At 37.7% G+C, this 27,386-nt stretch overlaps 2 protein-coding genes across 9 annotated transcripts in view; one reads left to right on the forward strand and one right to left on the reverse strand.

The window, feature by feature from the left end:
- Positions 1-27,212, reverse strand: part of grb10a (growth factor receptor-bound protein 10a) — a 41,807-nt gene extending 14,595 nt beyond the window's left edge. Inside the window, exons 1-7 of one of the 8 annotated variants that reach the window (XM_058405216.1) lie at positions 22,307-22,364; positions 21,100-21,161; positions 19,679-19,766; positions 18,949-19,176; positions 17,218-17,461; positions 15,332-15,467; positions 1,662-1,818 (exon numbers count right to left, since the gene is read on the reverse strand). In XM_058405216.1, coding sequence (XP_058261199.1) covers positions 1,662-1,818; positions 15,332-15,467; positions 17,218-17,426 — 502 coding nt within the window. In that variant the 5' untranslated portion in view covers positions 17,427-17,461; positions 18,949-19,176; positions 19,679-19,766; positions 21,100-21,161; positions 22,307-22,364. The other 7 variants (XM_058405211.1, XM_058405212.1, XM_058405217.1 and 4 more) reach the window with 7 other exon arrangements.
- Positions 1-27,386, forward strand: part of s100u (S100 calcium binding protein U) — a 282,508-nt gene that overhangs the window by 27,895 nt on the left and 227,227 nt on the right. The gene's annotated exons all lie outside the window — the stretch shown is intronic.

A 27,386-nucleotide genomic window follows, 5' to 3' on the forward strand; every position in this document is an offset into this window, starting at 1 on the left:
ACACCCACACACACACACAGTAGATCAGGTCTACAATAATTATTCAAGCTGAAGAACAAGAAACTATGAGGAAGAACAAAAAGAGAGAAGGAAGTTGCATGATGTCACAGCTACATTAAGCAGTTATAATCTGGCATTGCTGAAACAAGCGTACACAAGCATGTGGTGATGTGGATCATTTCGGTCTTGCTGCAACTGTGAAAACAGAAAACAGGTATAAGCTGTTATAAGCTAAAAATAAGTATAAGGTTTGTAAGTATGACAGATAGGGAGAGTAAAATAAAGAGAAGGGGGTAATGTAGACAAGGCAGTCTCAGCTCTGTGTATTCATATGACACTTTTGCCTCAGGGCACAGTTAAAATGAGAATATTTACTTTGTGTGTGTGTGTGTGTGTGTGTGTGTGTGTGAGAGAGAGAGAGAGAGAGAGAGAGAAAGAAAAAAGAGAGTTGAAAAGTAAAGAAAGTGGACCAGTATGTTCCAGTATTAACTTGCATGGATAAAAAAAACTAAAGTGTTTATGTAAAAAAAAAAAAAAAAAGAGAAGTTTTGTGTTTCATTATACATATTAATAATTCACATCTCTGTGCGAGTGTTTTTCAGTAAAAGTAGACACACATCTCCACCCAGCCTGACAATACAAATGCAATCAGAGCAGAGAGAGAGAGAGAGAGAGAGAGAGAGAGAGAGAGAGAGAGAGAGAGAAGCATTGCAGGGAGATGAGGTCATGTATTTAGCTTGATTGCATTGAGCAGTAAGTCTGATCATAGCTCAGCAAGGAGCCTCACATTTAATGGCTTATGTAAGAGGAACATTTTTTTGGAAGGTTGCCATAATGTTGGGCTAGCGTTAGTTCTGAGATCAAATCTAGAGTGTCCTGATCCGTCAAGGCCAGCTGCACTGAACACAATGTTCAGCTGAAGCTGCAGCTGATCGGGTGTCAGCCCACGAATCCGAATACAGCCAATCACACATTATGACATCATACCTAGAGAAACATTTACTTATTTATTTTGCATTAAAACATAAATACAACTTTCACAAAACTGCAAATGCAGACTTAGCAATAGCCACAGATTAGATACTGCTTGGAGAACTTGGTTGAAGTTACGTTAGTTGACTCTTTAAGAGTCCAAATAAGTTATTGATCACAAATACAATCCAACAAGAAACCCACACTGCTCCATAAGCTCACTGATTTCCCCCTGATTTAATCTTAATCAATTCACATGCACTAGTTAGGTTTCCTCTCTCATATGACAGCCACCAACCCAACTGTACCAGCCACGAAAATCAGATTTGTTCTAGGCATCTTTTCGAACTACTGCTTATGCTGCATTATGGAGCAGCTTAAACACACTGATGCCACAGCTAACTAGCATGTTAACTATATCATGCTCTATTCTCAATCTCTGCTTTGTATTGGAGGTTTTTCTGCTTGCTCCACCTCAATGCGTTTTGTACTTCTGAATGCTTTTCTCTTTACAGTGGACAAGAATGTGTGTAAAATACGCAGGCAGGAACTGTAGCAAAGCACAGGATTATACAAAAAGCCTTAAGCATAAAGAGCCGATCTACTGGATAGGAGAGAATGTGCCCTCAAGGACCAGGTGGTGATTGCTACTCACTCTCCCTCACTAACACACCCACACATACACTTACCTAGTCCAAGCAATGGATGATGCTCTACTAAAGTCCAGCAGTTGTCATCCAGGCAGTGGCTCTTATATACCAGGAGCTGACACACATCCCTTGCTGTCATATGGGCAGGAACTTCCACCACCTTCCCAACACCATCTTCACTAAAGACCTTGATGATCTGAAGACACATGCACAAGCCTTTTAAATAGCAACAATTATGCAGGGTTCATGCAAGACATCAGAGAAGAAAAAGGGACTTCATAATCCTTCGATTAATATAACAATTCATCCAAACAATTGCTCAGGAAACAAATTGCTGCATTTGCTATACATAAGAGAGCATGTGTGGCATGTCTGCTTCCACCTCAGCAGTATTTAAGCAGTTACTGATCACATTTAGTCAACGGCACATGCTCCCAAGCATAGTTTCTTAGACACACATGCATTCACTCATGCTCACTTCCAACACTCAGAACTCAAAATTGCAAAATATCAGCGAGATGTATATATATGCACACACGTATTAAAATGGGATACATCCAAAGCAGATTTAGAAACATTTAAACAGTTCTGAACAGAAGAAACTGAAACTTTATATATAGTTTCCTCTAACACACCCAGAGAAATATATTTTTAAAAATAAATATGGTTTTCCAAGCCTGAAATCATACTGTTTTAAAAATCCCTGACCTTCCTCTTTCAGGTGATGTATAAATTCTCAGAGTAATACAGTTGCCTACTCAGACCCATGTAAAGTAGATTGAATAAGAAATCTGTCATGTAAAGCAGTCGCATGTAAAGAGTGAATCCTATGCAGATGTAGTAGTACAGTCTACAGTATCGGTCTTACCTCTACTGTTGGGTAGAGGCAGCAATCCGGAGAGCACGATGGCATTTTCACACTGAGCCAACCTTCTCTTACAAAGTGAGAGGAGAGAGAGAGAGAGAGTGGGGGTGGGGATAGGGGATAGGGGTGGTGCTGAGGGGGCGGAGATATTAAAACAAAAAGAGGTTCAGACAGGAGTTGGGGGGAAAATTGAGATTTGTCAGAAAGAATGGTGACAGGCAGGAAAGATTAAAAAAAGGAGAGCGACAGAGAGAGAACAAAAAGACAGGGACAGAAGAGAAGGAAAGAGTGAACGCTAGGCTGTGCTGATGTACGTACTGCACACTACTCCAATTCTAGTAGATTAAGATCAGTGGAACTGACACCTCCCATGAGAAGTGTGTGTGCGGGTATATTAGAGATTTTAAGGTGATAGTGAACACCTATCAAGGACTTCTCTCACTCACATCCATGTGTTTGTGTGTCTCTGAAACACACACACGCACCTCGCTCTGTAAAATTTTCAAATTCTCTGAAAGCCTTGAGCCCAACCAATGGGTCTCACTTTCATCATGCATGTGCACACACACACACACTTTTTTTTTTTTTCTTCAAGGCAAATTCTTCCCTGTCTGGCCAAGGAAAACCTCTCCCTCACTCTTTCTGAAAACTCAGCATATCAGAATGGTTCTGCTCTCTCAACCACACACACACACACAAAATGCCATGTCTTTAAAGAAAGAGTAAAGTAAAATTCTTGTACTTGGTAAGTTTATATCAGCGCACACACACACACAGCTGCTGGAGAACAAGATCATGAAATCGAGCTCAATAGTGTAGAAATGTGAGTGGTGAAAATCAGCAACCCCCTTTTTAAAGTAGCAGGCAAATGTTTGCAAAGGGTTCGTGAAAACTCCCTCTCAAGGGTTTCACATACGAGTTTCTATTGTCACCCGTGCGCATTTGGGTCAAAAAAAAACATTCTGAAGAGTGTTTGGTTTAGGACTGTTTAAATGTAAAGTCTCAGTCACGTGACTGCAAGCAAACATTTGCTGAGAAGTGGTCAGTTCTTGTTCTGATTAAATGGTGGGGGTTATGTAAAACTTTTATTAAAGGGTTTCACCCAATATTCTGAAGGTTTACGTCATGATATTCTAGATACTTGTAAAATAAACAGGGAATTTGTTGTTCACTGGAAGACAAGGTGATTCATTTGAGCATGGAGGGTGTCTTATAGATGACATTTGCATCTTAGTGGTTAATGTTGGGATTTGATTGGGGAGAAGCTAGTCCTGAGTTAGCTCTCTGAAATACCCATATCAGCTCAGCTAGCATGGTGATGTAAATGTAGTCCAAGTGATAATGCATATTAAACAGTATTAAAAACACCATGAGGTATAGACCACTAATAATAGCAGAGAGATTCTGTGTCCATTTTGGTTGGAGAATTAGGACTATTACAAACAAAATATCATCTGAAGCTGAAATCACAAGAAAATGTCACAACATTGCCACCCAATACACTAGCTAATTATTATTATTATTATTATTATTATTATTATTATTATTATTTATACTGTGGGGATGTCATCTAAGCATTGAGGCAGGCCTGCTCAGCGAGTTTTGTGTGTTATTAACGTATGTCTATAAGCCAAGACTGCTGTGTGCGAAAGACAGTAATAAAGACTGACAAAGAAATGTCCGCTATGTTAACCAGTACCAGACACAGAGTCTTCTGAGAAGGCAGGCATATGTGTGTGTGCGCGTGTGCATGCAATCTGGCCTTGCACACTATAGTCATGTGCTTTGCAGCAAACTTCTGAGGTTAACTAGGGTCAGTGTGTGTATGCATTGCCATATACAAAAAAAATAAACAATTCTACACAGCAATTCTCCAAATGCATACACACCTTAATAAAACCAGAGGAGCTTCTAGGAGTAAAACTGAGACAAGGCTAATGTAACGCTCTCAAACACGCTATCTTTAACTTTTCTATATACATATGTATGGTCTGTTTATCTTGTTTCAAACAGGACTCAGTTCCATTTAATTTGGGGGAATGTGTTTGTTCCAAGCTTTGCTGTTAGTGTTTACTCAACTCACTTTTAGTTATGTAGCACAATTAAAAACAACAGAGCTGACAAAAGTACTTCACAGTTAGGAAACATGCTGAAAAATACTAAAATGACAAGCACCATCGATGCGCACAGTGTACACACATTAACTATATTATTAAAATTAACATCCAAAGCATAAAAATGTGTTTTAAGCTATGACTTAAAATAATAATCTCCACTGATGGGGCCAAGTGAACAAAAGGAGAAGATTATTGCATAAATGTTTATGGAATAAATAAGGTAGTGTCTCTAACAAATGAGTACAACAAAATTAAAAATGTCACATCGCACAATGGAACTGTATGTTATTTGTATATAACAAAGAAAATCCATATTCATTGATATTGTAAAACTTTCTGTAAAGGGGATGTTTATTTAACATTGATGGAAGGAGTCTCCAGTGTTTTGTAACAGTCAGAGATAAAGCTGCAATTCTACATTGTCTTCAGGGGTTTGGACTTTGTGGTTTCACTGTATTAAGAGAAACCTGTATATTGTTAACTTCAAGAGAAAGTGACAGCAGTTGTTTATAGCTGCTATAATGCAATTGATCTCAGACTTATTTTGTGACTAGTCCACAACATTAAATAGATCAAAACTATGATGTGCCTATCTTTATAAAGTACAATAAAATAAATAAAACCATTAAATAAAAATTGGAATTATAGGCAGGTACAAGAGGCATATCCCAGTAACTGATTAATTTTCTATATCATCATGATCTTTACGTTTTATTTCTTATATAGATAACACACAATAGAACATATGAAAATCACATCATGAAATTACATGCTAAAATATTAAAGGGTAGGTGTTTTTAAACATTTTAAACATGAATGAAGAAAATCATATGAAGATAAAAATAGCCCAACAAATCTCATTTACTAAGATTTAACTGAGGGACCATCACACAGCTCAGATCTCTGTGGACAGGGATGAAAAAGCATGTGCGAGCAAAAAGGCCTAAAAACGTGACCCAGGAGTTCTGTCAGGAGGACTGGGCCAAAATTCCAGCTACTTATTGTAAAGTTTGTGGAAGGCTACCCAAAAACATTTGATCCAAGTTAAACAATTCAAGGCAATACTGCCAGATACTAACCAAGTATATGTAAACTTCTGTCCTACTGGGACTGTAATGAAAAGTCTAAAAGCTGAAATAAGTCATTTTATCTGTTATTTTTCTGACATTTCCCATTCTTAAATTAAAGTAGTGATCCTAACTGACCTCAGACAAGGATTGTTATCTATGATTAAATGTCGATACGATTAAAGGGAATTGTGAACATCTGAGTTTAAATGTGTTTGCCTAAGGTGTATGTAAACTTCTGACTTCAACTGTACATACAGAAACACAGCTGAATAAATTCTTAGTGTGCAATGGCATTGCAGCTGCTAAAATCCAAATAAATGCATCACCTTGTGAAATATAAGGTGATGCACAAAGGTGACTATGGGGATTATCCAATAAAAAGATATTTTTGGCTGGTGAAGTAAATAACCTCAACTCTACCGAAAACATAAATGACAAGCATACTGAAGGTTTGACAGGATGATAACTAGCATCTGGTGATATTTATGTATCACAAACATCAGCTATTAAATACTCTATTTTGGGGCATAAGGACAAATCATGATATAATGCATCACACACAAAACACAAAATATGTTATAAAATTATAACACAAAAATATTTAAACACCAGAGGTCCCAAACTATACAAAGCACTGAGTTAAATTATAGAGAGCTGGCTGATCATGTGATCATTTTATTTCATATAAATCCTACAAGTTCTGCAATTCTGATAACCTGACAGCTCACAGAGCTACATGCCTTATACATAATGTAGTTATATGATCATTTTTAATGCTTAAATAGGTGTCTTCAATAGCTTTCAATGAACACAAAAAAACACAGAAAATATTTTAGCTGACTTTGGAGCTCCATTTCTGCTACAAAGCTTATTATGTTTTAGTCGATCATTTTCCTAAATCCCCTGGTCAGACACTCTGGTCAGTCATCAAACTTATTTGATGTCAAAGAAGCTTTATTGTCACTTCAACCATATATATCAGATGCAGTACACAGTGAAGTGAAACAACGTTCCTCCTAGACCAGAGGTGCTACAATTAACACAGACAAAGTACAGAGACGCAGACAAACATAGAGCTATAACAGAAATAAAAAAAAATTAAACTATAATTTAAAAATTAAAATTAAACTAAAAAATTTAACTATACTTAAGGTGCAATCAAAATGTAGGGGAACATTTTAAGATATGGTTAACCTGTAGAACAGTTTGTTTACAATATTAAACCATTTTTAATTCAGTTTCATACAGACAAAAATACACATTACTTTGATTTGTTTATGATTCAGAAATAATGTTTTTTAATTGTAATTTTTCTTCATTCAAATTCTGTTAAAAACTGTCTGAAATTCCAAAGTCAGTATTGTGAATCAAATTAATGTATGGTTACACTTTTGCTCTATACAAAGGATTCTATGCATCTAAACAAGTGTTATTCCTATATGGCTCAACCAAAATGTAAACCTTCATTTCATGTTTAAATACTTGAAATACTTCGTAATAAATGAACCTGAGAAGCAGAAAACAATTGAATGCAATGTTTACAATGAAATGATAAATGAGGGACAGTTACAATGGTCACAGTTTTACAGAAGTGTTAGCAGGAAACATCACTGCCATATATGAAGCATTTAGTTGGAAAGGATACATGATGATGCCATGTGTAACTGGGGCTTAAATGGAAAAAAATGGACTATTGATGAAATGGTCTTATACTATGTCTGTAGCAAATTTGACTAGTCATTATGAACACATCAGACACTGTACGTCTAGTTTAAGCCGTATGTACACACATACACTAAATTAATCAAATCACATATTTGAGTTACCTCAAAATGCACACCCACCCATGTGCTTTTATCAGCATATGAAAAATGTCTGGCAGGAGAAAGCAAGGAGAAAATAAATTAAATACTTTTGCCTGGAGACTTGGATGTTTGTATATAACAAACCCTTGTGCACATACACAGCACAGATGGAGCCACGGACACAGTTAAAGCTTAAGATAACACGGGCCGGTGACCTTAAATGTCACAAAGATAGCCTTACAGTACCATCCCTTTCTGACATATGGACCTATGTGAAATCTAATTACCCTCAAGAATTGCAGATTTAGTCACAGTCATTAGATTTTCTAATAAAATTCTGAGTATACTATTTAATTCAAACTTTTTTGTCATGCTGGTGTATTCTCACTTTTGTTAACACTTTCCTACATTACTCACAATGCTGTTTAACTACCTGCTGATAGAATGGTAATGGAAGTGCTGCATTTAACCAGAGGCTGCAACTTGGAAGAAATCACCCCCTCAACTCTACTCAGGAACTCGAGATGGTCTTCTCAACTCAAAGTTACTATAAATCTTTTAGTCAGTACATTTCTCTCATCTGTACACTAATCTCAAAGATCAGATCATAAGCTTCAACTTTACCGTCAGTATTCGCATCAACATCATCTCATAGACTGCTAACTAGCCAAGCTCAGCCAGAAGCCAGAAGCAGCATTCCATAAATTGGTTAAAAGTTTGATGTTTTCACAACTTTTACAGTGGATTTCTCATTAATTACATCCTCAGAGCCATTCCTATACTCTGTTATTCCTTATGTGTGAAATGGTTTCTTAGCAATAAAGTTCCATTTTAACAGCACTAGAAATGTCCGCCTTGACATCACTGTGATACACAACTACTACCTTTTATAGAAATTATAAATTACAATCCCAACCAACAAATTAGCAGAAGAAGTGACAAATATTTCAAACAGATTTCCATTATAGGGACTAAAGAAGAATGAATTAGAAAATTAATGAGATTAGGATTTTAAGTTAAATTTAATGCATTCCGGTCACAAAAAAAAAAACAGAGTTGCTTACTGTTTGGAAGCAAGTATCAGAATGAAATGTGGTGGGGAAGAAGACAGAAGACTATGAGAGATGAGGAAAAGAGAAAATGTTGAGAAAATTAAGGAGAGTTCTCACAATAGTGTTTTTAGTAACACTGGGTTAAGTCATCTCTGGGGGATCCATGTCCCAGCAGCACTCATGATCGCAGCAGACGATGACGCATTGACTGTACGTGTGTGTGTGTGTGTGTGTGTGTGTAATACCAGCCTGAAGTGGAAAGACACAGACAAACAAACCTAAACTCATTATGTTTTTATAGGTGTGAAATTTCAGAGCACCACAAGAGGGAGTATTTCAGTCTGTGTGGTTAACCATTAGTGTGTGTGTGTGTGTCTGCGTGTGTGTGTGTGTGTGTGTGTGTCTGCATGTGTGTACTCAGAGAATGCATCACAATTTTCACAAGCACTCCTATTTAGGAGCCATAAAAAAGTGTTATGACATCAGCATGATAGTGCTCCACATTATGTATAGTGTGCTGGAGGGAGGGTGGGGGACATCCTCCTTTTGTCTTCTTGTGCTTGTCTAAATATGCTTTTCCAGTTAACTGTGTTGTGTTTAGTGGAAGGCAGAACCCACAGACAGAGTGTTAAAAAAAAAAAAAAAAAAAAAAAGACCACCACTTGAGGAAAGAAAAAACCTCAAGATGCTGATGTAGGAAGAGCTGTTCTTCTCTAGCCTTCAAATCAACATACAGACGGAAGCTAAGCTCATTTATAAGCAGCTGTGTGGTCAATCACTTGCTAAACCAGATTAGTATATCTAAAACCTGCTTTAATGGATAATCTTATGTGAATTCCATAGGCTTGTACCTTCTAAGAACTGCTGCTTCAAAAAAAATCTGGCCTTTTAAGTAGGATAATGATCCCTAACACACTGTCATGTTCCTCAAACCATTCCTGGATTACTTTTTGCAGAGTTTAAGCTGTTGACTTGGCCTTCTAATAATAATCTGATTGCGCATCTGTGGGATGTGTCTAATACAGTTTACAGGATTGAAAGGATCTGATGCTAATGTCATGGTGCCAGATACCACAGCACAGAGGCCTTCAAAGTTCTTGTGGAGTCAGGTGGTTTTAATGTTATCACTCTACATATCTACCTACCTACACACACAGTGTATAGATAAATACACACATGCACAAGTCTATATATGTATATTTACTCAATGCTGCCCTAGTACCACCGAGCTGCCACAGTTGGGCCTTTGAGAAAGGCCCTTAACCCTCTCTGCTCCAGGGGCTCTGTATCACAGCTGACTCTGATCTCTGACCCCAACTTCAAGCTAACAAGCTAGGATATGCAAAAAAAGAATTACTCTGTGCTCTAATGTTTATGTGACAAATAAATGCTTATTCTTCTTCTACACACATATGCACACACACATTTAAGGATGCTGTGGGTTCTAAGGATTCTGTTGTACAGGCAACATCATTATATAATGTATCGTACCACGATAATTCAAAGGAACAGTGTGTAAATATGATAGATAAAGGTATAAAACAGAGAGCTAAATCTCTTCAGGTGCACTGATCCTTAATTATTTACTTCAGCTGTTTATTCCAAAGGTTTAATATGTATAATGCATTTTTATAATTATTGGCAACCTTGAGTAAATATTAAAAATAAAAAATAGCTTTCCATTTCAAATAATAGGAGAAACAATTAATCTGTGTTTTAACAATAAATCTGTACTATCAACACTTTTTACAGAATAATTCTCTTCTCTGTCATTCCTGACCATTTTATGGCATTTGAGATTCAATATTTTTAACATGCTTAAAGAGAGCTGTTTACCAAAGAACAAACTTTACCAAAACAAACTTTTTTGCTGAACATTATACAACTGAGGCATTCATGTTATTTAGAGGAAGAAGAAGAAGAAAGCTTGAAGAAAGACTTCTCTAGCAACTAGCACACTTCATTAAGGAATAATACATTTTCCAACAACTAATCAAATTTAGCTAATAAACTGTACTGTAGGCATCTTCAAATCATTGGTATTCTTTTTTTTTTAATTCTATGACACGTTTGGATTTGATCCGGAAATAAGATTACATTTTTTTTATCCCGTTGCTTTATGTGGACATTTGACGCATCCTTTTTTCCTCGATTTTTTAAATGTTTTTTTTTATGCAGTCAAGTAAATTACCATCATTAGTGAATTGTTAGTTACAAAGTTGGGTGAAAATTACAGGTGTGCAGCTATATTCTGCTATGACAATGTACCATAATATCAAATTAGGTATGTTGACATGTAATTCAGGATCATGCAAAACCAGGACTATATATAGGATTTAAATAAGGATAGTCCTGATTATAAATTCTAATTTCATATAATTATATGCACACATGCACCACTGATGCCCTGTTTTTACCTGACAGAAGGCTTTTTAACTCAAAACTGAATGAGCTTGCTGAGCCTCATATCAGGCTTTACAGGCTCAAGGTTAACACCCATAACACTCTCTTTGTGAGAAATTGTTCAAAACAAATCGTTGCTATGCAAGAGCTAAATACAATACAGCAAACAAGCTTAAAGATTAGCATGCCAAAAAAACAGGACTCTACCGTGCACACAGCAATGGTCTTTGTTGTCGTTAATTGCATGCAAACTGTTTTACTGGACCGTTGTCCTTTTTCTGTCAGACGTTTACAAGGGTGTGTGTCTTATGTCTTTGTATGTGCACTCACATGAGAATGCAGTCACACGCCTGATCAGCTGCATACAGCCAACACTAACATCTTAACCATCCTCAAGTCACACCAACATATTATCATATTACATATTTCATTAGTAGTACATGGCTGCAAGATTTTAAATTAATGCAAACTATAACATTACAAATTCCCTTATACTAGTATGAATATCTGTGCTTGTTTCCATGCGTACTGGCACAACTGGTATTCTCTTACAAAAACAGCACTATTGCAAACTGTCAGACACTGGCTTCTGTGTGTGTTTAGGGAGATTAATGTAAATACAGTTACCTGTCTGTTTACAGATGACACTCAAACACTTCGTTATTATGGTAATTCAAGGACTGCCGTTTGCCATAAAAAGATGTCACACCCTTTGATTGACAGCATCACAGATAGAGAGAAAAAAAAGATTAAAGCCAGACAGTGTCCAGAGCTGCTGCTAGCGGTGTAATCATGTCTCGTCTGCACAAGAGCAGTGCCAGTATAAACATGCACATATGCACACATCCACACCCACAGATTACATGAAATATGCAAAGTAGAACACATTCAAACAAGGACAGAAGGACATCATGCTTTCACCTCTTTCTATCAAGACATTCCCACGCTCTGTAGGAGACTACACCAGACTGTGCAATAAATTTCTGTGGCTGTGCCCTCTTTAACCTGGGCATCGCTCACTGATGCACATTAAACATTCGGGGTCAAACAACCCTACTGAGAATAGTTAAGAAATCTTCTGTATTTGTAATGGTGAGAATGAGAGGATGTGGGTGTGAGTATGGGTAAGAAAGAGAGAGAAAGGAGAGCGAGAGAGCGTGAGAGACTTAGCAGATTTCTCCAGACTTTACATTCGAAAGAAAAGGCCTTGTCATGCATGCTGGCCTCAAGATAATCATTTCACCATCTGCCCTATGTGTGGTATTCTTTAGCAGACTTTATAATGAGTGCAGAAACTGTTGCTGACAAATATAACTATAATGTTACTGGCACCCAGTGGAGAATGGGGGAGCAATGATTATAAGAAATTATGCACATTGATTGAGACTACATACCTACTAACCTTGAGAAAGCAAAAAAATAAAACAAAAAATTGCAATTTAAGAATATTTACAAATGTTATGGACTTAGTTAGGGTGAGTTTGCTCTATAAGAATTCACACCTATAAATTTATTTTGTTATCCATCCATGTGGAAAAACAAAAAGAGACAAATGAAATAAAAAAAAATACATAATCAGAAAATACCATTAAGCACAATCAGACTTTTTTTTAAAAAAAAATCAACTGAATCAACTGGAAGGAATCAGAAGGAATTGATGAGTTTCCACTCTTTTGGTTCCCGAGTATCAAAATGAGCTAAATAACAAGAAGCTGTCTAAAGGAAGACAAAAAGTGCAGGACCTAAATTTCAAGAAGTGACAACAGACCTACAGTTTGAATCAATGACAGTATATAAGGATGATAATGTCATAACAAGGGTTTAAAAGTGACGCCAGAAGATCTATATCGCCCTCTAGTGGCTGGTTGCAGTATCATTTTAACCCCGCCTATTCCCATGTTAGTGAACATACAAGGACTTAAACTTACAAATTATTATTGGGAATCTTCTTCTGTTGTGTTCAGTTCACCTTGATGTCTCTCCCAGGATATTTATATTTTATCATAAATGCGATGTGAGGAGGTGGAGTTAATGAAGTGATAAACAGTTTTGGACAGTCGAGTCTGAAGGAGCACATTCTTTCCACCACAAACCTGAAGCTTTTTACTGTTCTGTAACAAATCCATGTTTTGTTCTGCTATTGTAAACGGTCAAAGCAGATCCTGATGATGATATTGATGTCTAAGCTAACTATCAAACCAACATGAGTGAAAAAAGTGATGGCATAAACCAAGGTAACTCTAGCTGTTTCATAGCAATTTACTGACTATATGACCCTAGCTAACACTCCATGCAGGTGGTTAGCAGGTGGTTAGTTTTTGCCAAACTCTACCAACAGAATGAATAGAGCATAATCATAAGAGCACTTCTCCATTCATGTGTAACTTACCACAGATGTCATTCATGAAAATTACGCAGAGCAGTGTTTCTTTTTCTTCAAAATATAGATTGTTTGTATGTGTTGACTGCTGTTTAGCAGTAGATTTTCAGTTAGTATCTTATATTAGATACTTTTTACATATTGTACAAATTAATGAATTAACACTGCTCTCAGAAGTCAAATTGAGTTAGCTGATGCAACATCTAATTCACACAGGTGAGAGGTGGCTCTGTTGTCCAACCTGCCATATCTACTGCACATGCTCTTTCAAAAAGATCACACTCTGGCCCTGATTTTTTTTGCAAGATGACTTTCTTCCAAAAAAGGCCTCAAAAATGCACACTAGGAGTAAACTTGGTCATTTGAATCCTGTGTAGTGGTCACATGCAAGTAAATTCAACCCTAAGCATTATGAACACTGACACATCCATATCAACATCCATGTATCCAGTGTTCTACTACTACAAAAACTTGTGTTGGAAAAATATTGTTAAAATATATCAAAACATTGTTAAAAAATGTATTCATTTTATATATTTATTTTTGCTCCTATTTCTACCTTTACCTCTGATAGATAGATAGATAGATAGATAGATAGATAGATAGATAGATAGATAGATAGATAGATAGATAGATAGAGCTCATGTAATCAATGTTGAATCTGAAACAATATTCATTTGCAGCAGTGCATAATTAAAATAATGTAACAGAATTATTATGTAACAGAAACCGGTCTCTGATATAGAGAATGCAAAGGTGTTCCTTCAGTGTTTGGTCAACAATCTTTACCCAGACAATCACCTAAACTTTCACCTCTAAAACACCTCACTTCTAAATGTTTTGAACGCTACCATCTGATCAACCAATCTGTCAGTTACAGTAAGTGCCCTGTATGCACATGCCAGCAAGCGTAAAGAGTATAAAGTCTTTTTATTATTCTAAAGAGGATATGTATTTTGTACTGGGGATTGTGGGAAAATAACAGATAGAGCATCAAGGAGGAAGGAAGGGTTAAGATGGTTGGCAGGGATGTGGAGGCACACACAAAAACAAGCACGACACACAGGCGTGTGAAAGGAAAACGACTCACATCTCTTAAGGAAATGCCTCCGCTCAAAGGATACTAAGGAAAGATATGTAGGAGGCTGAAGGCCAAAAGGAGATGGACATGTATTTGCACAGGATCTTGGCCCATAACTTGCACATGCTGCAGTGTTCTTGTGCACTTAGTTACGCAACACGAGTACACATAATCTCAAGTGGCTTAGAGTGCTCTTTATCTTGCTTTAGAGAGATAGCATTTTTGTATCAGCATAAGTGTATGGAGACGTACGCTCCCAAATAACAAATGGATAAATTGTTTAAAGAACCCATACATTGAACCTCTGTGATGGTCACCAAGCCAAACCTGCGAGCCAAAAACAGCACACTCTCTAAATACTCAAAATGCAGAAATCTGGTCCACTAAGTAAGTCTGAAAGATATGTTTAAGTGTTTAAAAGCCAAGTTCTTGCAAGCAAACAGGCACACACTTATTTGTTGTACTATCTTCTTAGGATCTTACATTGACAATTAGTACTGATGCAGATCATTAACGCTTTACCTACACCATATAGTAACCAAAAGAAATTTTCATTTTGTCCCTTTTTTGGTAATTAAAAATTTTAATTCCCCCTCCCCCTCCCCCAACACACACACAAAATCAGGAAGAACCCTTTCTAACAGCTTGTTCCCAGCTCCAGAAACTATTTATTTTGCCATTTCTTTTGGCAAGTAGTTATGTAAAACAATGTGTGCCAGACATCTTTTTTTTCACCCACATACAGAGACATACATGCAAAATTTATACACTCCCTCTTATTAGACCAGACATGTGTGTGACAATGAATAGAAAAAAAAAAAGTCAGAAATGTTGTTCATAGCAAACACCTGGGTGAAAAAGCAAAACTCATGATAGACTTTATGTTTATAAGTATGTATGCATGCATGCGTGCATGTTGGTGTGTGAGCCTCTTACATGCACATCTGATAGCTGTGCCATCGAACCAGCACCGAGTATCAGGGAACCTGCTGGGCTGCATAACTCAGGGAATGGGTTGGGGATTGCTGGCAGAGATGAAGGGCGAACCTGCTGCTCCTCTTGCTGTAGCCTCCTGTGTGCATGCGCACACACACACACACACACACACACACACACACACACACACACACACACACACAATTCAAATCCATTAATATAGTTTATAATAAATTTCAGTTTGCTATTACATCTATTCAAATTACCTGTTTCATATGAGACATGATCTTAAAGTGCTTGTTGTACTAATTTCCTTCAGTTAAAAAAGACATGACATTTTCAGAGTCTCTCTTGTACAGAGTATATGAATGAAGCTGAACATAAACATAGTTAAACAGCTCTCCTTTATCAGAGGAGCAAAAAGCACAAGAACAGGTTCATGCACTCGCATGGTGTCACACAGAGTTTTGTAAATGTAGTTCTGCACTTGTTGATCTAGATCAGAAAGGCTGGGAATAAACACTGGCTCTGCTCTGGCACTGTTAAAGCCCTACAAAGAAATGAAGCTTGGAGTTCATTGAGAAGTCAGAGAGAGAGAGAGAGAGAGAGAGAGAGAGAGAGAGAGAGTTGTGTGTGTGTGTGTGTGTGGAGTCAGAAACCTTTGAGTGAACTCGTCATAATGTGTGTGGGTGTAACACCCCACTGCCAGAGTGAGTGAAAAAGACACCAGGGAAAGAAAGAGAAGAGAAATGTGATTTGTAGAACAAGGACAGAAAAAAAAGACAGAGAGGTTGCACAACAATACACAAACATGCACAACTTATAACTGACACCAAAGAGCTAGGGAAAAAAATACACATGCACACAGTCAGGCATTTAAATTGGTTTAGTTTAGCTCCATTAGACGATTAAGTATGAAAATGCATTAAATTCTCCATCTGTGAATTTCTTTTTTTCTTGTGTTACTACCACTACTGACACATGGAAGAGGTAAGAGAGATAGACAAAGATACAAGTCACTAAATTAGAGATTTCCGTGTAGAGATTACCTGAAGGACAGTTTCAAGTCTTTTGTTTTTCCTTACACAGCAAACTAAACCAGGGACATTACTGTAATTGAATATGTACTTTCAACTACTGATGCCTTTCCCATGCAGGTGCCACTTTGCAGATGACACTTTAGTCACTATTCCTATTGAAATGCAGCCAGTTGAGCAGTTTTTATGATTGAGACTGCCCACCATCTGTGCCCAAAATAACCAATTCTATCTCAATATCATTTAGATACAAAACTGGGCCTGCTCAGCATTTTTATCCATATCACAGAGCATGGCAGGATATGAACTGGTTAATTTTATCATGTAGGAAACAGGCTTAGTTTTTCCAGTTCAGACTTTTCATTAAATTGTAAGTGTGTGTGTGTGTGTGTGTGTGTGTGTCAGGTCAAATCAAATGGAATCATGGAATCCATTTCCCATCACAGAAATCACCAGGCACATTGCAGCCCACCTCAGTTGTCTCACACTCACAGAGAACCTTTATAATCCATTTTTATTTTCAGGCATGGCATGAAGTATATGCTCGGTTTCTTTGTATCTAGTAATTACCAAGCCATTTGTTTCCATTAGTTTTCCTGGTTATTGATATTTGCCTTTGCTTACTGATCTTACCTGCTCTTTGATCCTCTGTGTGGATTATAAACTACAAGATAACCTGCATCCTCCCCTGAGTTTCTATTCTGACATTGTGTACATGCAAGATCACCAAAATGGCAACAAAATGAAAATACATTTTTACCCTGGAAATATCTGCATTACATGTTACTAATATGTGCTGCCATGATTATATATGGTATACAAAGAGAAGTGTGAATCAGTGTTTGTTACCTAACAGCCAGAATGTGGACAGGTTGCGAATGGCAGGTTTTCTGTGTAGATGAGTGAGCAGCCTTCACTTGGCTATTTGACGGATATGGCAGCATAGCGATCCTGTTAATCTGGACACCAGTGTCTTGGCCATTGTGCAGGAGAGGGACGGTGTCAGAGTGCTGGGTCTTAAAAGAATATAAGCCCTCATAGGGTGATAGGGAGGTCATGTCATTCACCAAAGCCTCTAGATCGACGTCATCATCTGGATGGAATGTAGGAAAGTGAGAAAGAGAGACATCAAATAATACAAAATCACATTTATTTTGTGATACTTGGTTATCAAAAACTCATCAAAACTCACTCAGAACAAGTCACAATTTAAAATGTCAACACAACAGCAACTCTACAGATTAGCCAAGCAAAATAGATGCCTAGAATTGGAAGCTAGAAATTTGAAAACAAAAGTCAATAGACATCTTGTACTTGGTGTCAGCAAGTGATGAAATAATGCAAATAGTCAGCAGAATTTTTCAAAAATAAACACAAATAAAAGCTGAGACCACAGTCAAGAGACTAAGATGAAAAGACTTAATTTACCTGCATTAAAGCCATGATTTCTGACAGTAAGGTGCTTATATTTACAATTTCACCGAGATTATGTAAGCCTATATGATTTCCACTTTGAGTATTAGAAAGGTGGCTCCGCCTCTGCAATTAGTAGGATAGATTGAACTTTTATAGAACACAATCTATAAAAATATGTTTAATATCTGTTTATGTAAGAACAATGTTTGATTTGTAATCTGGATAAATCATATGACCAGCAAACACCCAAAGTTAAGATAAAGGAAGCTGGAACAATGCAGAAAATCAGGACAAAAGCTGAATAAATACACTCAGGGGCAGGGGCAGGGGCAGGGGCAGGGGCAGGGGCAGGGGCAGCTCAAGTGGTTAAGGCTCTGGGTCGTTGACCGGAAGATCAGGGGTTCAAGCCCCAGCACCGCCAAGTTGCCACTGTTGGGCCCTTGAGCAAGGCCCTTAACCCTCTCTGCTCCAGGGGCGCAGTATCATGGCTGACCCTGCGCTCTGACCCCAACCTCCAAGGATGGGATATGTGAAGAAAGAATTTCACTGTGCTGTAATGTATATGTGACAAATAAAGGCTGTTTCATCGTTTCATCTCAAATCAGGGGGCTTAGACCCCTCCCATTTCCCATAGTCTTAGCTAAATAAAGAGTCAGGAAACTCTTCTAACAGAAACCCAATCCTGACTAAACCTGAATAGTCCTATAAGCCAATAATGATTCCACTTGCATGGGCCACCAGAGTGCTGTGAAAAAGTGTTAAAATGAAGTAAATGTTCAAGATTGAGTTTTTGTTACTCAAGAATCAGCAATATTGCTAGGTCTGTAGATTTGATTTGAGTCTCATCCATTCCATTAAAGCCTGTATAGAGATAGGACTGCAATGGATATCAAATAGCCTGAATCAGCAGGTTTTACAAACTAGAGGAGTCCATGTCATCTCAAATGTTCTGTCATTATTTCAAAAGTGGGAAATACCAAATAGGAAATTCTGAATCTCATGTGTTACCATATGGCGGTTAAAGCAGATGCAAGTGCATTTTAAAGTGCATTTTAGTTTATAAAGTACAAACATACAACCAAAACTGGAAAAGAAACAAGAATCATAAATTATTAGTACAAGGCAATATCAAAGATAATGGGAATTACAACACAAAAACATTACCTGTGCTGGGCTCCCTTGTGGCCTTCCTGCTGCTATAACACTATTTTGGATTACTCTGTGCCGCTATAACATTAATATAAATCAACAAAATCTTGACCATGAAACATGGGACTTATGTAGAGGTGCTAATTAGGGGTAACAGGTGCGAGTAATCATTGAGGACGTGTGCGGTGCTGGGACTGATGGATGTAGTTCAGGGTTGATTCCAGAAAGACATCATGTACATATCTAGAAACAGATCAATATCTAAACATAAATAAATGAAATTATCAAATTCTTAAATTTTCTCTTTTTTTCACTCAAAATGGAAGAATTTTATACTAGTGATCTCAGACTTTTCTCAGTACCCCACTTTATAGCCTAACCATAGACACTTGCACACTATTAGGTACAGGACATAAACACAACACTGCCTATAGTGCCACTAAAACACAGAACCTTGTGAGATTGGAGGAAAGGCTAGGCAAATCTACTTATTTAACTGCACTTGGAACTTGCACAGCAATACAGAAATAAAGAACCATCCCCATACATAATACACACACACATCTAAACTTCAGCATAAATATGAAATAAATCAACAGAAACCCATGTTAATACATCGCAAGCCTGGTTTGCATTGTTAAATGAAAACTCATCATAGAAAACTCACTGACCTTAAGATTTTGTGAAAAATAAGAGACGTGGGATAACATATTTCAATAATCTGCAAACAGATGACAGTACCCACCTGGGTGAATAGGAGAGCTTGGATTAGAGGTCTGCCGAAAGTGAATAAGACTGGCTGATCTATGAGAGGAAGTATGGTCGACATTGTCCTGAAAATGAAGCGAATTTAGTTGGGCGGATTGTGCAGTATGCATATGCACACACACACACACACACACACACACACACACACACACACACACACACACACACACACACACACACACACACACACACACACACACACACACACACACACACACACACACACACACACACAGCACACAGATGTCCTAGAACTAAATGTGCCCTTCTGTTAATCCACTTAACATTTATGACAGCACAGCATATGGACAAACCCAACATGCTAAGCTAGGTTCCAGAATTGTCTTTTGTCACTGATATATTCCAAAGCCGAAAGATCAGAAACCTTGTTACATCTACAGCTTGACAAAAAGTTATTTTTATGCACTACACTTTATAAATTAAAACAAACAGTCTTATGAATCGAAAAAAAAGTTCAGGAGAAGGAACCAGAAGAAACAGAAATATATCACACCCCATTTTAAATTTCAGTTTTCTAAGAAACTCTGGAACATGGAAATTGTTTCTAGGAACTGGTCTTTGTCAGAGAGCTTGCTGTATCTCTCATCCCCTCTGGCTCCCAGAAAAAAGCATGATCTATAAAACTGAGAATATTTACAGCTCTGAGAAACTGTGTCTCAAATTCTGTAATGCTGTCGGAATGTTCACACAGCCTGTGGAACATTAAGGCAGCTCAGTGCAACCATTAAAAAAAACAATGTGTAACAATCATGTATTGTGGCTTTTTTGTTGCTGATGTCTATTTTGAATCTATAACAAGTTTCTCACGTACTTCAAGAAAATCAAGTGTAGAAAAACTGGGGCAGATTATCTGTAACAGGTTTGGGGAAGAGTGAGCAAAGGAATGGGACGTGTATGGGTATGATTGTGTGTGTTGAATATGGCTGGGTTCCAGCCCTCAGGGCCATTATGTAAACTTTAAGGCCCCAGCTGATTCTGTTGGGTGAGGACGGCATTTTTCCTAGAAAGAGACCCAGGCTGAGCTGCCGCTTATTACAAAAAAGCAAATAGAAAGTCAAATCCTTAAGGGCTTAACCTTTGACCTTCTCCACAAGAAACTGGGGAGATTGCTGAGAAAGCAAGATATGAGCACATGTATACATTTATGTGGGTGAGAACACAAATACATACACACACAGGGTCAGATGCTTATAGACAATCACCAGGCGCTGTAAAATAAACAGGCCATTTCTATTGATATAGTTACTGAACCAAATACATTTTTAGATATGTATATACATCCAACCCATTAAACCACTATGAAAAGTCAAAGTCAAAAAGGTCAAACATCCACAAGACAAAAAAACTTCCGGGCAAAGCTATCAAGTCTGGTTTTACCTTTTGCTGTATCTCTCAACTGTTCAGAGGTTTTAAATCACATGACATGATGACACAGCCATCTGAAACACATGCAACCTCAACAATTCATCTGTAGATCTGAAACAAACTTAAACCTTTGACCCCTGACCTTAATCCTATGCCTTCAATAAGTCTCCAAATTTTAATTTTTTAACCAATCCACAATCACGATCTGCCACTGGGGAAACCCAGTTCGGTAGGTGAATGCAACAGTGTATAAACAGTTGTAAATACCTACATAAACACTACCAAAAAAACTGCAAACTAAAGAATGTAGTGTACAAGACATTCACAATATAAGAGTTCTACAGAGTGAAAAGTGATAGGAAAAAGGCTCATGTATAGACAAAGAGATAGGATGGGGCAGATCACTAGTGTGTTTGAACACTTGCAGGAAACGTATGGACTGCATTTGCAGCTCAGGGTGATTCTGGCTCTCAGGAACTGCCAGCCATGGGTCAAAGAGTTAAATAAGAGCGCAGAAAGAGGGCAGCCCAAGCCCCTACTGGGCACCTACAAGGCCCTGCAAATTCACAAGCATGTTACACACTTCACTCTGTATGTACTCTGTAGTAACAGAGCAGAGAATTGAAAGAGAAAGTGGAGCATGACCCGAAAACTTCTTGAAGAATCCAAAAAAAAACCAGTATGGAACATGAGACGTGCATGCATGTTCCATGTGGGGCAGTGGATATGCTAACGTCATAAATGTTACCACCAATACAGTGCATTCAACAAGAAGGGCTTATGAAAAAAGCTGTCAGGAAAAACAGGAAAAGAGCAATCTTAAGACACAGCAAGAAGTAAACAGGGAGAGGTGGCAAGGGAGAGAAAGATGCAAAAAAAGAGCACAACCCTAGTATAAATAGTGGCAGGCGTTACTTTACATGTCAGTGTGTCAGCTGTGCAGTGCCATGGCAACACCATGGTGGCGACAGGAGAGTGTGTGTGCGTGTGTGTGTGCGTGCGTGTGTGCGTGCGTGTGTGCGTGTGTGTGTGTGCGTGTGCGTGTGTGTACTGTACACCATTGCAACCACAAACCAGACATGCAGTAAATACAGTGCTTCAGTTAGCTAGCCTATGCTGAGAAAATATGTGAATCTATTAATTTGGGCAACTGTTCAAATGTCAACCAAGTTTGAACTACAAATACTACAGTTTAAAAAAAAAAAAAAAAAACCTGTACCTGGTATTTCGGGTGAAGCACAAAGTAGTCTGGACATTCAGCAACTGCCATGCTCTTCCAAGGCTCTTATTGTCACACATTCACCTGAACAGTAGAAAAGAAAGTAAAGGTTTTTTTTTATAATACCTATGTATCCTTGAAATCTGTATCCAGAGCTAAAAACATTTTAAGCCTAATTGTTTTTACAGGGTGGCAATATGGTCAGAGGTCCTAGGGTTTTATCTGAGCTCAAGTTACAGGATTTTCTGCTCATGCTCTGAACAGGGTCAGTATTCATGTCTTCTGGGTTCTCCCGTTTCCTCCCACATCCCAAAAACATCCACCAGCAGGTAGATTAACTATAAGATAAATTGACCTTGTTAACATTTTTGAAATATTTTTAAAATATTATGCCAATCTAAGATGCATACACTGATGGCAAAAAAATCACAGGAATAAGGATTATGATTGTCACCATAAAGAGAACATCTCTGTTTGACAAACTGATGCCTGATTCACCCTTTTTCAGAGACAGGGCTACTGAAATTATACCACAAAAAATAGCGTGGGGTTATAACACAAGCGCTTATAGATGATGCTTTCAGAACAGATGACCCACGTCATCTCTATTGTCTATGCCAGGGTATGGCGCATGGAAAGCATGTGCATTCAAAATGGTACTTTTCAGGTAGAGTCGAACACAAAAATATTTTCAAAAACTGAAAATTTGTGTAAAATATTTTCGTACACCGGGGTCAAATTGACTCGAAAAATTTGAATCGAATACCGCACAATCGAATACCAGGACCTGTACTTAGATGCAGTCTAATAATCCATCAATAATCAAAGTGATTCCCCAATCAGAATAAATAAACATTATATATACACGTTTCTGTATAATCAGTGTAAATGGATTGAGACCAGTTAGAATGAAATTTTAACCTGTTCAATTAAAGTGGAAAATCCATTTTAAACTCTGACTAGTTTACATCTACTAGTACTAGTTTATATCTGCCAGGATAATTTAAAACTAATCAGATTATTTTTATTAACATCAACATCAACTGTGGCACATATATAATACATTTGTATTGTGTACGCAGTCCTCTATCCTCAAAACACTTGTCTGTATGCACAGTAGCACACTTTGTTTCTGGCGGTTGGAAATTGTTCCCTCATTTTTCCTTCATATCTCCACCAAGTGACATGTCCCTCACTGCTTTGGTTCAGACTCATATCATCTGCAGTTTCCCAGCTACCAGACATGTGGTCAAGAAGGGTCACCTTTATTCTCCCTCAAAGTCTGCACTTGGTTTTCCACATGCCCTTCTGTCTAGCTAACTGCTTGGCCTGTGGCTAGCATAGCTAAATCCATGTTCATAGCTAGGCCTATATTGGCTCAGTAAGAGTGGCACAAACTCTAGCACACTGGTGAGGTCAGGCTTTTATCATGAAAAGTCTGGTGTCCCTGATCTGGGAAATGTTTGATAAGGCAAATGTTGACCCCTTCACCAATGACAAATCAACTCACTTTCACTATCAGTGGTTCTCCCTGGTGTGTACTAGTAGATTTCCCTCTTTGTTCATTAGGGCTGCTATGAGGTAACTATTGTGTGGGCACAAGTGTAAGCTATGATTGTTTTGATGCCAGCCCTGAATGATTTTTCCTATCTTAGGTTTATTAAAATAATGTGCTTTCCTTCAATGCTAATGTCACTTTAAAAAGTTTTCACCATATCCACCCACAGTATCTGTAAGTCCCTGACTCTGAGACCCATCCACATTAAGCATAAAGCCTCATCTGTCCATGACATAACTCTTCCAGCAGAGCCAGACATCTTGAACAGCATGATTTGTACAGAGGCTAAAAATCCATTAAACTGTGCTCAGTCACCTGAAAAGGACCAAGTGTGAAAACACCCTTAAATGAATACTGCTCCAGGACACCTACACTGCTGCTACCTGGGTGTCACTGTGCAACTTCTCTATGCTCCACAAAGTTAACTTATGATGTTGCAACCCAGGTGATGTGCACCACCTCTGGCAGTTAGGAGGGGTGAAATAAAATGCTATGTTACTAGCTATGTCCCTTTCAAAAACCATTGCCAATCCAGCAGAGACTCTGAGTAGTTTCTAGAGAAATATGGCCTTTTTATAATAGTAGGTATTCTAAACTATACAACACAGTTCACTTTGTGACCTGGCTGAAGGTCTCTGCATTTGTGGTAGGAGGGATCCCAGTTACAATGCCTGTTCTTGGTGGATTTTTCAGTGGAACCACAGTTACATACTTAACTAGGATTTGCAGTAACTCCCAGCTGACAGTTTTATTTGAAGGCCACATGGTCCAAACACCACATTATATATTCAATTCCATTCAATTTATTTGTATAGTGCCTTTTACAATGGACACTGTCTCAAAGCAGCTTTACAAAAGAAGAGAAAGGAGAGGGAAAAATTAAAAATAATAATAATAATAATAATAAAAAGAACTAAATAACTAAATAAAGATAATTTGTTAAATTATATTATTAAACTATTTTATCCCTATTTTATTTTATCCTTAATGAGCAAGCCTTACTCAAATATGACACAATGGGGATCTTTCTTATTTCCATTTCTGTACCAAGACCAGTTCTTAGGATTAGTATTAGATTGTACTCTTGTCTCTTGTCAACTGAAGTATGTATGATCCCATTCTTTCTATCTGTATCTTGCATTCAGTTGCTGCTGGTCAGCTCTGCTCATTGCTGAAGGTGTGGAGAGATGGTTAGCTTATCTGTTCTAACCCAACAGAAGATATATAGCACAAATTGCTCAAAATTTAATGCTGGCTATGAAAGAAATGTTACAGGACACACCGTTTACAGCAGCTTGTTGTTTATTGGGAGGATAGCCACAGACCGATCAAAGTGTCCATGCTGACCCTGACCAGCACCTACAATGGTCATGTGAGCATCTGGAGCAATCGAAGAAGGTCGAGGAAGGCGAGGTGGTGTGAGCATTGCTTATCTGGGGATGAGACGGCACCACGTTGCGTAGCTCTAAACCCTCTTACTTTTTGATGAATCTGACCAGAATCTTGCCTGCAAAGGTCACACTATATGGAACCTTGCTAGCTATGTGAGACAGAATAAATGTCACGTTTTGGTCAAGTTGTTGGTAAGCTTTATCATAACAGATAAGAGTAATTCTCTCAAAATGTTCATAAAGAGTAACAGTGATGAGAAAAAAAGAAAAATTAATGTTTAAATGCCGTAAGCGATTTTTACTTCAAGTGATAAGACTGATCCAATACGGATGGCATTGTTGATCAAACTGTTCATTACAACAAATGCATAATGTGTCATTAATGTCTTTAAGTATATTAGGTACAAATGTATCTAGGCAAGGTGTTAAACACCATATGATAGAAAATGTCAAAATCTCACTACATGAACAGTTTGACACATAAAATATATTATAAAAAGTTTCTTTTTATAAAGCTTTTGGGGCTTTCCTTTTGCAGTGTCAGCTAAATTGCATAGTAAATAATGGAAAACACAAGGACTAATGGAACATTGGGGAATGCAGACTTGACTGTTTGAACATACAGTATTATTGTTAAAGATGATAAACTCCCATCTCTTATTCAGTGTCTGTATAGAGCCAATATGATCAGAAAATGTCGGTTCAAGTATCAGAAAAAAAACAGATCTGTAACAAATATAATCTAAAATATTAACTAGTCCCTAGTATTAACTAGAATCAGTTTTTCTATTTACATTCTCTAATTTTGCCACCATCTGCAAAATATTGAATATAAAAGTTGTGGATTTGTACAAGGCAAAATGTAATTTTTCAAGAATCATATGATTCCCAGCAGCATGTCCATAGTAACTCCATATTCAAGATTTACTAACACCATTTGAATTGTTGACGAATCGAGATTTGTGGACATGATATGAATTAGAACCAGCAAACAAGCAAATATAAGCTCTGCTTCAAACCTCATCACGTGGTTTGATTTTTTTTAAAGTAAGTAACCTGATTAAGCCGGTCATTGAAACATATTTTGTTGCTTCAATTGTGAATTACGTAAAATATGTCTGTAATGTGTTTTTTTTCCATGCAGCCAGATAACCAAACATGCTTGGTACCCACACATTCATCTAGAAATGACTATGCTTTATGATTATGATTATGATTATGATTATGATTATTTAGCTAAGCCAAATTGCTACTGCTGGGCCCTTGAGCAAGGCCCTGAACCCTCAAGGGCACCTTTACATAAAATTAGACAAATGTCAGTAGCTCTGGCTAAGGATGTCTGTCAAATGCTGCGAATGCAGTTGCACACCTTTAAATTGAATTCAAGGAGTCTGTACGTGCAAAACTTGTTCCAAATGGAGTTTAAAACTGCACTTCTCTTACAACAGAGAAACTAATTTTAGTTCAGAAGTTCAGTATCATGTGAAGAGTTTTCCCATACCACTACATGCCTGTAATTCTTGAGGGAAAAAAGGAGCCAGTGTGAGTATCAGTGATTAAACACTGGCATGCCTTCAGGCTGTTTGTAAACATAAACATAAACATAAACATAAACATAGCAACGTCAAAGAGATGTAGAAATGACTGATGAGACTGTTAGATCACTGAATTTAGTTATCTCGTTATAGTTAAGACGGCCAAAGCATAGGAAAAAAATTACGACTAATTTATTTACCTTGTCGGCTTGCCTCGAAACACATAAATCAAATCCGTCTTTAATCATTCACACTTTCACGTCGTCTGTAGAGTTTTGTCACTCACCTTAAAATGAGCACAGTCTGCTGAAACCCGGAGTTATTAGCATGCCTCTGCCCCTGCGCGCGTGCACACACACGGTCAACGTGCAGCTGTTTAAAAAGGAAAAAAAGCTGCGGCTTGCGCGAGCTCCTATCAGCTGATTCCTCCTAAACCACGCGGACGAGGAGCTGTCCCGCCCACATCACCACGCCCCCTCCCCCTGCCTCCTTTAACCCTTGGCCTACTTGTAAGTACTATAATGTAACAATATTATCAATATTAAGGCTTTTGTTAAGACTTTTATTGTATTAATAGTTACACCATGTGGCCAGAA

The sequence above is a fragment of the Hemibagrus wyckioides genome, linkage group LG12 (genome assembly GCF_019097595.1).
Source record: "Hemibagrus wyckioides isolate EC202008001 linkage group LG12, SWU_Hwy_1.0, whole genome shotgun sequence".
Lineage (NCBI taxonomy): Eukaryota > Metazoa > Chordata > Actinopteri > Siluriformes > Bagridae > Hemibagrus > Hemibagrus wyckioides.